Source organism: Anser cygnoides, chromosome 1 (genome assembly GCF_040182565.1).
Source record: "Anser cygnoides isolate HZ-2024a breed goose chromosome 1, Taihu_goose_T2T_genome, whole genome shotgun sequence".
NCBI lineage: Eukaryota > Metazoa > Chordata > Aves > Anseriformes > Anatidae > Anser > Anser cygnoides.
The window spans coordinates 95,291,402-95,304,454 of NC_089873.1; the positions used below are offsets into that span (position 1 = coordinate 95,291,402).

Here is a 13,053-nt window from a genome sequence, read left to right on the forward strand (position 1 = left end):
AAGGGCAAAAGGTATGGGCCAACGGGGGTCTCACAACTGCTGGAGCCTGCACAATGGAGAGGATGGGAGCTAGGGACAGGGAGGAGAGGGTGAGAAACCAGCGGCAACTGGTAAAAATCACGTTTGGCTACCATGGCCCAAGAGAAGATTGCAGGAAGGAAGCCGATGGCTTGGGTACTTGAACAAAGAGTGGAGCATCTAGATGCTTCTTTCAAAAACCAAAACTGAACAAACAAACAATAACAAAAAACACAAGTTGGAATCATTTGCACCTAGCAGCTGCACCAACTTGCCCCTTAGCTTTGCTTCACATCAGGAAGAAAAGGATGCCTTGTGTTATAGAACTGAAGGCCTAGAAAACAGCTCTTTAAAAATGAAAATATAAAGTAATGAAAATGCTTTATCTATCACTTTCAAATTTACCCAAGGAAAAGAAAAATCTGATTACCGCTGGACTTCACCTGTGTTTAAAAGCATAAAATTTAATTCTTTCCACCCTTGTGATACAACATTCCAATAACAGCATACAAATAGCAATTAACAGATAATTTCATTCGGGGTTTCGTAAAACTCACAAAATTAAGTGCCACTGGCTTCCTTCTAACACACAATGTTTTCCCCACACCTTACTCATTTTGGAGCAATGCTAAAATAACCGGATAAAGATTTATCAGGCTACAGTCCTGCTGACAACATAACAGCTGCCAGCTATGAAAACCATTGTGGAGCTGTTGGCAAATGAAGTGCACAACACGTTTCAGATACAGGCTGGATCACTGCAACCAGCTGTTCTTTCAGAGTCACAATCTCTTAGCTCTGAGAAGTAACCAAGTGAAACTGCACCACTGTCATTCATCTGTTTCTACTGTTTTCCTAATCCACCTTCCTTCCATTGAAGATGCTGAGAATCTTTCACCTGCCTTATCCCTATGGGGTTGTCTATAAAAAAAAAAAAAAGAAAAAAGAATTATATCCAAGCAGCTATACAACCCAAATCTAATTAACATGGCACTTTAGTTCCACCTCAATATAAAACCAACAGCGCAAAGATAGGATGTATAATGGGAACTGTGACAAAACTGCCAGAATAGTTCAGCATTTCTATGCCACTCAAATTCAAAATCTGCAACTGGACATTGCAGCAGCTACTATTTCTACTGCGAGAAACAGCAGTTTAGAGACCTGAAAGGATTCTGTCTACGTGGTGAAGCAACATTAAGTAATATGGCAGGTGGCAGAGGGCCTAGGACTGCCAAATATAAGTCTAGGAAAACCACACATGCATCACTGAATAAAAGGAGAAAATGACATTTAGGGATAAAAATAATTAACCTTTTGCAAATCCAGAATATTTAAAAACTTTGTTTAAATGTCAGACCAAGATCGACAGTGTCTGCACGATATGACTGACAGCATCACTCCGTGAAGCTTTTAAACCAACACCTTTTTTCAAACTGCAAGATGAGTTATCTGCTCACAACAATTTACTGAAGCACATCAAGCTTTTCAAGTTCCTTTTTATACCACTAGCAATATTTCTCATAAATATATCAAATAGCTATCTCCCACAGCACTTCAGGTACAGAACCAAGAAAATCAGCATATTCCTTAGAGAAATGGCTCTAGCAGAGGAACGGCTGTGAGGGAGAAAAATTAAAAAAAAGAATCTACGTGGCTGCAGACACAATACATCCGTTTTCAGCAAGGCTGATGACCCAAAGATCAGTAGCTGGCAGGATTATCATTCTGATGGATACTATTCCAACGATCTTGCTGGATCTGAACTGAGTTTTTACATTATAAAGAGTGTAGGAATGTTAAAACACAATACACTTACTTTAAACTTTTACTGAGCAATGAAAAATGTACAAAACAAAGATATCCACAGGACAGAAAAAAAATCTGAAAAGATCTGATATTGTCTCTCTCTTTTTTTTTTTTAATGGCAATTAACAAAGCTGATGTTGTAATACAGTCTTGTCAATGAAAGACAAACCAGCGTAAAGAAAGCATGGAAGACATACTTTTTAAAAGAAAACAAACAAAACCCTCCAGACTTTACTTATCAAAAAGAAACAGAAAAAGGTATCAAGTTTGAACCTCTTGGACCCTAAGTAATGGGTCATTTTACAGAAAAATGGATTTGCAGCATTAAAGACCAGGAGGGCCCTTTAAAATATGATTTCTTGTATAACACGGCTCCATATAGTTGTGTTGTCATGATTCTAACAAAAATAAATTTAGGATGCTGCATTAAGTTTAACTTTCCAGAAAGTTTTCAGATTTGATTTAAAGGTACCTTGAGAAAGATCATTTTTGACTATTTCTGAAGCTAGAATGCTTTAAACACTTGGGGGGAAATAAAATCAAACATTTTTCTAAGTTACTCTTAAAAAAATACAACTACATCACAGCATATGGGTGAATTCCTTATTATCCTATACTAGAATTGCCAAGAATGACGAAACTAAGTTCATAAACTTTACTCAACTTACACAAAAACATTCACTAATGCAACAGCTATGTACACTATCATAGCAATGGTACAGAACTGGAACTTCCCTGATTCTGTTGCCCTTCAAAAAACAAGATGCATGAAATTTCTGTTAACAGAAGTTCATTCAGTTGAAAACTTAAAACTTAGTATTTTCAGTAAATTGCTAAGAACAGAGGTTCGTTCTTAAGCAGTCAAATCTGAGAAAATGATGAATGTAGGAGTCAAAATGCAAAACACCTATCTTACACGCAGACCATTGAACTGGACAAAATATCTTCTTCATGTTAGCAAAAATTAAAAGTGAACATGTGACGGGCACATACTGAGCCCCCATTTACACACATTCTGTTTCAAGCAATCATTTTTCTTCAAAAGGATTTTTATTAAATATCCTTTTATTAAATATCCTTGTTAAAGCAATTACCCATAGCTGCCAAAAATTATTGTGCTTCTAGTGGCTCATGCACTCACTATGATATTATACACTTTTATTGTAAACGTATGTCAGTTGTTTTGTACCTAGAGAGGTCAACTAAAATCACAGACTCACTGCAAGCTCACAAGGAAATATTTAAGAGTATGAATTGTCACTTACTGTCAAAGATCAGCACTCATGCACTTGATTTCCAGGGTGCAATTAGTCTCACCAAAGTCTGAGGAGTAACTAACGACTGAGCTTTAGCACCCATCAACGGTTTGCTGGCCTAAGCCTCACAGACTGCAAACTCATGGTTAATTATTTTTATTCCAGTATTTGCACTGAAAAAAAGAAACTGTCTAACCAAAACAGAACTGACAATCACAAAAGTAGAGATTTTGTGTGAAATGCCAGCAGTAAGCATCCAAATGTCAGGATCTCCCAGAAGCACTATCAAGTGCCCATGTATCAATTCCAAGACCCAACATATTTCAAAAGTGAGATACCAGTAGTTAAATAGGTACAAACTAAGTCCACCTTAAATTCATTTTTGAAGAGTTTAACAATCATAAAGGAGTGTTTTCTTTTTACTGCTCTTTCAAAGATGTACCATGGGAAACTAAGTGATCACACAGGGGAAGACCGCAAATGCCTCGAAAGAAACAGTCTAGGTTAAATGCTTCTTCCTCACCTAAGAGCTGGGTTTGTTTTCCTTCACAAACACTGCATAAAAGATTCATCAGAGAAAAGCCATTTTCAAAACCAATATGGTTTTGTAGTTCAAATGTCAAATCAATCTCACAAATTAAAGTGCTACTTTTAACTCAAATTACACAAAAGTTATGCAAATACAAAGGAAAAAAGATCTCAAATAAAATATCAGTAGTACAGCTCAAGCCCTTTATCACAAATAATGAAAAGCGTAACACGAAGTTACCAACAATCTTCGCCTTCACAGTTATCATGTTAATGAACAGGCTTCACAAACACTAACCCACCACTCTGTAAAAACCAGCTCTGAAAATGTTGCAGATCCAATTTAATGCAACCTTTTTAATTAATATTACTGCTCCACCCACCCATCCCAATAGCGTCACTTCTGTAATAAATCTATAGTCTAGGCTTGGACAATGGTTTCAGCTATGCTGCTGTGAGGAAGGAACGGAGGAAGGAGAAAAAAAAGAAAAAAGACTACTAACATTCAATTATATTTGACTGAATTAATCTAAAAGCAACTCATTATTAGGAATTGCAGGAGGAGAGGAAAACCCTTTGCCTACAAAACAAATTCACTGACTGCTTCCCCACAGTGCAGTGCACAGCTAATGGGGTGGAGGTGACATGCAACAGTGTATTTAAAAACCTTTCAAAATACGGTAAAGAAACCAACATAGAAGCAGTGGTCCATACGCTGAGCAGCAATTCCAATGAGCAAAGGATTACATTGGTATTGATGATTATGAGCTAAACTGAGGGATGTGAGGCAACACTTAACTAGCTGATGACTGAAACTATACAGAACAGCAGTAATTAGATTAAAAACCTAACGCATCATTTCTTGGAGTAAAAAATACATGGCAGAACTTCAGAAAAAGAGACAAATTATTTTGCTTATGCAAGTAACATAAGAAAAAGTTTCTCCAAATCTTGAAAGCTAAACATCACCATCTCCTTCCAGTAGCAGGAAAACAGTTTTCCTAAAGTCTGTACTACTCTGCCAGAAGATCACTGGCTTAAGATGCACACAGTAACAATATGCAAGCTTCTGAACGAACATTTACAATATTACCTTTTTAACCCTAACTCAGAGACTTGATTTTTGAAGTTGTGTATGCACACACACACACATTTATATATAAAACTGTGTGCATCATGCTGCTTGAATCCAAAGCAAAACGTGATACATTCTGGGATTGAGTATGAGAAGTCTAAGACTGTTTACACAAAATGGTGGTTCCTGCATTCTTTGAAGAGGAGCAGGCAATACCAGCATGACCTCAACAGGCCTCTGGAGATGAGCTGGGCTGAACAGAATCACTACTGCACGGCAACCTCCCAGGAAGCATGGAGCTGCAGAACACATGTATGCACGTACCTTCTACCCACCAGACCAACTTAACCACTTCAAATAAATCTCAGTAACTGAAGAAGGAAAAATAACTTTGCTGAGATTCTTGATTTCAAAAGGAACAACAACAAAAAAAATCACCATGTTTAGGTCCATAGTTCCAATACCAGATCACTCCCCCTCATGAACAGCACTCCTCCACACAATTCTCTGGGGCACTCCTCCTCACCACATCTATCTCCAAGCTGCAACGCTAGGAAGAGGAAAAGAGCATCAGAAAACCTGAATCAGTAGACACATCAGCTAAGCCTGCCAGAACTTTATGGCCTGGTCTTGAAAAATTCTCCTGTATGTCTTGCCACCAGGACGAAGGGGATTTGCCTCAGCACTCCTGCATACACAGCACCAACCCCTGAATCAATCCTCAAGAGTCAGCACTCTGTACTATTGCATCCTCACAGCACTCTGCGTTCTTAAGTGAAACTCTCCTATTAACAAGCAGTAAGTAGTTCAATAGATCACTGCCCTCTCCACCATGAAAGACTTACTCTAATGTTAACTTGAAGGATAATAAATCTTTCATCCAAAGAGCTGGGGGTCACTGTAATCAAAATAATCCCTTACGGTTTGTCTGTAATCCTCCTCCTCCCCTCCCAGCCAAGGACTATGGATACGAAGAGCAAGGAGACAGCTCTCTGCAAAAGCAGCAGGAAGAAGACACTAGCAATAGGCTATGCTGGTGGCTGGTGCCCTCCTCAGTCCCCTGTTACAGAAGGAAATCTCCTCTTCCAAGACATCTAGGGAGATGCTACAGCCTGTCTCCCTGTCTCTCCATCTTGCCCAGCTAATGGATATGTGTCTACAGCCACTTTCTCTTTGTCTGCTTCCAACTCCCCAAATCAGACCACCTGTTTTCCAGATTTATAGCTGGAGGACATTGTTATATCCTTTCAGGTATGAAGTTCACTACTGGAAGGTTTTCTTAGTCACCAAACAGGACAGATTTAACTCCAACTCTGGCTGAGCCCAGTCAAAGCCACAGTTATCTATTGCCCTGCTGGACGGGCAAGCAGAGGTGAGAGCAGCACTGCAGAGATGGGGAGGACAGACAGAGAGGCACCAGAGAGGTATGGGGAACAGCCAGTGGATTCACGAATACTGCAGTTCAATCACAAGACACAAGGACATGGAAAACTGTTTCACTAGGCTCAATGCACAGAGTCATTCCTTCTTTCTCTTAATGTTTCAGATCATGGTAACACAGCACTACACACTGCAAAACAATTTCGCTTTGCTACACTGAAGCAGACATTTTTCAAGCTAGTGACGAATCACTTTCCTGTGGGAGGCTCCATAATGAAATAACATTCTTACAGGCTGGTAGAGCAAAACACGTGAATCACATTCAGAAACAAGCATACTAAGTTTTAATCTTTCAAAGAAAAAGTTGCAAACAAATCTGCTTCAAATCACAGCTATCAGCTTCAGCATCTAAAGTTTATTTGTAACTTAAGGGCTTATTCCAGTTTTGTATGCAAATCCATATTCACTAGGAACACCAATAGATGACTACCAAACTGTGGCGTGATAACAAAGCTCACGTGCCTTACAATCTTTGTACCTTCAGAATAACTGAGTCATTACTTAACTTCAATTTGGATGAAAAATAAGCAACCGTTTCTTTTCTAGCTGTTTTATGTTTCTCTACACTCCCAAAAAACAGTTAAGTTTAACTAACAAACAGGCCATGCTGGATTTATGTCAATAGCTGAACATCTGTAAAGAGCACTAGTTTTCAAAATGCAATCTACAAAGAGCAGGAAGCTTATATGGTGCCGGCTTGCTTTCATTCACTGCTGAAAAACAACTGAAATGAAAAACATGAAAAACAAGTTAAATTATACTAGAAAAGAGCTTAAAGCAGTTTCCCTGCAACCAGGAGCTAGAGCCACCACAACATTGTTTCAAAAATCACAAGAGGTGACTTGCACAGCAGGCACCTAGATGGTCCTTGATGCATGAGCACGTATCACATGCAGTACGGGGCACTACTCTGTTGAACTTTTTTCAGTGTTTCCAAATATGTTAAACCTCACACAAAATGCTCTTATTTTCCAAGACAGCGAGACACTGTTCAGAACCCTGTCCCAAAGAATGCTGAATTACTGAATGATTTTCAATGTGACAGACTGAAGAAAAAAAAAAGAAAAAAGAAAAAGAAAAAAAAAAAAAACACCGCTCTAATCCTGCAAGATAACGCAGCAGGCTACTACGCGAAAAGCCTGTTCACTGAAAAATTACCTGAAAATAACCTGCACTTTTTCATTCCTAGCTTTGATTCCCTAGCTAGGCTGGAAGGGGAGGAAGAGGAGAACACTTGACCCAACATTCAAGTAAGTTTCACATCAACCAATAACGTATTTTTACATCAGTTGATACTAGTGAGGTGCTCTCCAGAAAAGCATGTGAGAAACAAAGACATTCTGCCTTCAGAATAAGAACTAAATACCATATATTATGTGAGGCTTAGAGCTGCTGAACAGTGAGAAAGAAAATGAACAGTTGCTTATTAACAGAGGATCAGCCTCCCTAACGTAATGAGTCAGGTTAGGTTCCTCCATAACATTACTTACTGTATTTTTCTAAAAGAGCTTAAACGCAACTCTGTGGGATTTCCTAAGCCTTGGGTACTTTCCTTTACAACCAAAATATTCTCTTAGAAGTCCATGCACATATTTTATACAGTAATTTAGATTTATTCAGACCCTTCATGAGAAAGACAGTTTCATTTCCATACGGGACTCAAACACCAAATTAGAACTATGCCAGCACGTGAAGACACACAATACTGCTCTATAACTACCTTCAAGGAGGTTGTAGCGAGGTGCGGATTAGTCTCTTTTCCCAAGCACCAAGTGATAAGACAAGAGGAAATGGCCTCAAGTTGTGCCAGGGGAGGTTTAGGTTGGATATTAGGAGAAATTTCTTCACTGAAAGGGTTGTGAGGCATTAGAACAGGCTGCCCAGGGAAGTGGTTGAGTCACCATCCCTGGAGGTCTTCAGAAAACATGCAGATGTAGAACTTAGTGACATGGTTTAATGGCGGGCTTGGCAGTGCTAGGTTAAAGGTTGGACTGGATGATCTTAGAAGTCTTTTCCAACCTGAATGATTCTATAATTCTATGATATGGACTCCTCAACCTCCTCTGAAATTGGAGAAATGAAAATATTTTGACAAGGAAACAGTTGCTAGCAAGCAGAATTTTCTTGGAAATTCCAACATTTTCTCACTATAAAGGGCACTGTATTCAGTAACAGTGGAGACCCTAACCACTTGTTACAAAATAAAATGAAGCTTGTCAATAAAGAGGTTCCCCGCCCTGTTAAAAGCAAAACTTCTGAGCCAACTGTAAGCATTAACTAGGGAGATGGGATGCTGTAAATTGAAATTCAGGTTAGGAGCTCATCAGTGGTTTCTCTGAGTACAAAACGGTAACATGAACAGAGTATCTAAACGCCTGCTGCCCATGCAGCCCCGCTTCTTGCTGCACAGTACCACCCCCTCTAGAACACTCCTGACCACTCACTGAGCCAATTCAACTTAGTGATCTGTAAGAAAGCTATGCCTCACCCCCCACCCCAGTTATTTCAGTTTTCTCCTGGAATAACAAACTCAGTCTGCTCACCAAAAGGTCAGACAAGTGTCAGGTCAGCACAAGTATTTGCAGCACGTGTCCAAGAGCACATGATGCTCCAACAGCATAAACCAACACCTTGCCTTGCAGCTGGACTCACACAGAAAAGACAAAATGTTCAAATCGCTCAATTTCCTCTCAAAAACAAATGGATCTTCTCTTCCTCCAGCACCAAAACAAAACAAAACAATGCCTAATGCTTTCTAGTGTTAGATTCGTATGTGTATAGGCTGAAGTAAGATAAAAAGATGAGACAATGGACTAGTCTGCTGTGTGCACACTTCTCTAACCATTTCCCATTCAAGAATCTAGTTAAAATGTATGATTAACAGTACACAGCATATATTTCCGATTCCCTTTGTGCCTTTAAATGCAGCATTTGCAACACTCACATATATTTCCATCTCTCTTTGAGATGTTCAGAAAGAGAAAGTTATGTGAAAACAGAGCTGAGTTTCCAAATGAAGCCACACCAATGCAAGAAGCAAGCGGAGCTGAAAACTGTAACGTTTCTTTTCTCAGCTCCCGTATTCACAGAAACGAAAGTTTCAAGCTGCCGTCAAAACGTTCATTCCCATCACTTTCTCCCAGGCATCCGATCAGTGACAGTCAGTGTCCCACCCTCCGATCTCCTGCCAGGCAGTGACCACATCTCGCCCGGTAATTTTCGCTGTGCTGAAGCCGATTCCACCCGAGGAGGAGAGACCTCACCGACCCATCTAACCAAACAAAAAAGCCAACGAGCAACCCTCTCTACCCCCCATTCCTCCCCCTCACCCCGGGCTCGCTCCTACACCTCCCTGGGCGCGTACAAGTGGCTTTTCAGAGCAGGCAGAGCCTCCCTGCAGCCTCCCTCGGGGCTGGGACCGCGGCTGGGCGAAGACCCGGGGCCCGCCACGCCGCAGCCGCAGCCGGGGGCACCCCCCGCGGCCCAGGCGGGTTCCTGCCCCCCGCACCCACCTTTCTGCGCCTCGGCGCCCGGCAGCGGGACGAGGAGGAGGACGAGGAGGAGAAGGAAGAAGCCGAGGCGGAGCAGCGAGGCCGCCTGCCGGGTCCCCGCGGGGAGCGGCCGCCCCGGGCTCACCATGCCCCGCGGCGTGCCCGGCGCTCCGAGGGCATGGCGGGCCGGGCCGGGCCGGGCCGGGGCCGCGTCTCTGCCCCTGCGCCCCGCGGCCGCCGACGGCCGAGCGAGCGCCGCCGCCGCCCGCCCCCTGCGGCCGGCCCAAGCGCTTCCGGGAGCGCGGCGGGGCCCCCCGGTGGCGGCGGGGCTCCCCGCTTCCTGCCGCCCCCGCCGCACGGCCCCGGGGCCGCAGAGCCCCCGCAGCAGGCCCCGGCAGCAGGCCCCGAGGGCAGCGCGGGGACGGGGCTCGGCGAGCCCCGAGGCTCTCGGCGTGCCTCCGCCGTGCCCCTCTGCAAGTTCACCGAGTAGCTCCTGATTTATTTTTTTTTCCCCCCCCAAGGAGCGAGGGAAACTAAAACGTCGCGGAGACACGAGTATTGCGAGCGGAGGAGGATAAAGTGGTCACCGCTCCCTGCTCACAAACATGGTCCCAGCTCTATGAAAGCAGGAGATTGGCTAAGAAGCCTCCAGACTTTGCGATTCCGGTGCTTATTTGTCGTCTGCCTTTTGAACGTTTACAGCGGGCAATCGGAGAGGCTTGGTGTAGAAGGCTAAACTCACCCGTGAGGAATAGAAACTTAAAATAATAACTTTCAAGTATTTCAAGAAAGCAAAGTAGCACATTTGGAGGGACTTCCAATAGTTGGTACTGGTTGCCCTAGGTATTCATGAAAGCATATTTAAGGGGACAAAAAAGCACCCAAAGCAATGGTAGGCGCAGAAGATCACCCCTGCACTACCATTGTCCTTATGCATGGATACACCTCCACAGCTTTCAAAGACTGGCCCACGGACACCACCGTCCGTGCTTTCTGCTGTGAAAGGCTTGTTGCAAGCCAGCCCCAAGCCATGGTGGTGGCCAGCTCCAGTGGTTTCACTGTAAAAGGTGCCCTAAGAAAGCAAGCGTTCTCCGCATCCTCATAAATGATGTTCACCAATTGCTATAAGATTTTCATTCCTTATCAAGAACTTGAAAATTAAAAGATGTTCAAGGCAATGCTCAGGGTTGTAAAAGGTTTGTTTTGGTTTGGTTTTCCACAAAGAGGCATGCAAGGCACTATCTAGCCTGCCTTGATTCAATTTTTAAGTTTTGTATTTTTCTCCTGTTCATACCTTTATAGCCACACACGAAGAAATACCAATGAAAGCAGTCAATGGAAGAATATCTGAGATGAGGCTGTTTTAAGTCAGCCTGCAGGATGTAATAATCACCAAGACATCCCGCAACACATAACGGAAGATGAATTGAAAGTCATTTATATGTGTTCCTTTGTCTTCCATTCACTAGACACAGAGGTTCGTTCCACAGGTCACGTGAAGCAGTTATATCACTACAATAACATCCTTTCTGCACTACAGAGACCACATTCCTAACATCACTAATCATTAGCGGTACTTGTATACTGGAAAAATCACCCCTTGAATAATTTGTGGCTTAATAGTGCCATGCATTAACAGGAGCGTCTGAACATCCTACCCATAAATCAATAATAGTCTCTGGTGGACATGATACAGGTTTTCTCCTGTGTTATTTTCTGTTGTAAAGGCTGTGTGTGGTATTTTCCTAACCTGATTTGAGTGTCCTAAAGGTTTTTATTTGTTCCTGTGAAAAGAGTATCTGGATCCTTGAGAGGCTTGATTTCTAAAACGGGTGTGAAAACCTGAAACAGTTTCTAAAGCAGCCAGAGGCTGAATTTGCTTAATCTATCTGAGCAGTCTGTCCCAAAGCCACACTCCCTCACCACAAATGGTTTATCTGGAGCCCTAGGACGGGTATTTTGCAAAGGGAACACCATCTTGATGGAAGTGGTGACAAACTATGAAAGTGTATCCACTCTAAAAGCCTTAAAGATTTATGGAATCTGCAGAGCCAAAGAATTAGGAATATCATTCCATTAGCAATGCAAGTGTTTGGATGGCTTGTCTTACTATACACTTTTTTATGAAAAAGAAGAATAGACAAATCCAGATGGTCTCCCTGGCTTTCAGAATCTTCCTTCTTCTAAGAAGACTGCAGCACAAAATGAGTTTAAATAGACCAGCTGCAGTGTAATTCATATTTCAGTCGTGAGAGCTCCCAGGCATCTCCTCTGGAGGAAACAGAAATGTACATAAAGACTCCATTTCAGTTTGTGACTTAAAACTGTCCCTGTCATCAGATCAAAACAGATACAGAATTAAAATGTTATGGGAAACAAATACAGTGTCGTGCAATATCAATACCATAAGGCAAGTTGCCAACAAATATTAAGAAATCAGCACAAATCTTTTTTTTCAAGAGGGTAGGACAGAAGATCAAACTAACTTCTTAATGCTGAGAGAAAAATGCTTAGCCAACTGAGTATTTCTTTAATGTTTCCTTCCCATTACAAGTTCTAGAGGTAAATGAAACTATCATCTCCATCTGGTTCTCTTTTCCCTTGAGAGGCTTCTGATGCACTGTGCTTCTTTCCCACCGTGGCTCTCTAGCTTTTACATTCTTTTATTGTATTTCAAAAGCTGAATTCAGCTGGAGGGCAGGGCTGCTATTCAGAGCAAACCCCACGGTCTGGAGAAACCGGCTGACAAAACTCCTGTAATACAACAAGAGCAAGTGCAAGCTCTTGCATCTGGAAAGAAATACCCCATGCGACAATACAGGCTGGGGGCTGTTTGGAAGCCAGTCTGCAGGAAAAGGACCTGTGGGTCCTAGTGGACAATTTGAATACGAGGCAGCAGTGTGCCCTCGCAGTGAAGAAAGTCAATGGCATCATGAGGTGTTTTAGCAAGAGGTCCAGGGGCCAGCAGAGCCAGGGAATCCTTCACCTCTATTCAGCACCTGTAGGACTGTGGGTACTGTGTCCAGTTACGGGCTACCCCCATACAAGAACAATGCTGACTTACTGGAGGGAGTCAATTCAAAAGGCCTCTGGGATGGTCAAGGACTGATCAGAGACCATGATGCACATCAACAGGCTGAAAGAGATGGACATCTTCAGCTTGGAGAAGAGAAGGCAGGGGGGAGACCTTGTAGCTGTCTACAGCTACCTGACTGCAGGACAGGATTGGAAGATGGAGCTAGCCCATTCTCAGAGGGGCACAGTGATGGCAACAGACACAACTTACAGCAAGATAAATTCCATATCCAGGTAAAAAATTCCATATCCAGGGAAAAAATACCATCAGGGTGACCAAACACTGGAATAGGTTGCCCAAAGAAGCTGGAGAATCTCCAGTCTTTGTAGATGTTCAGGGCTCTCCAGGACACGGCCCTGA

General features: G+C 42.5%; 1 protein-coding gene across 1 annotated transcript in view; it reads right to left on the minus strand.

Annotated features, from left to right (window-relative positions):
* The window catches only part of DCBLD2 (discoidin, CUB and LCCL domain containing 2), a 44,462-nt gene extending 34,557 nt beyond the window's left edge, over window positions 1–9,905 (minus strand). The window contains exon 1 of the mRNA XM_066990387.1: window positions 9,639–9,905. Coding sequence (XP_066846488.1) covers window positions 9,639–9,765 — 127 coding nt within the window. The 5' untranslated portion in view covers window positions 9,766–9,905. The remainder of the gene's footprint in view (window positions 1–9,638) is intronic.
* Between the last annotated feature and the right edge of the window lie 3,148 nt (window positions 9,906–13,053).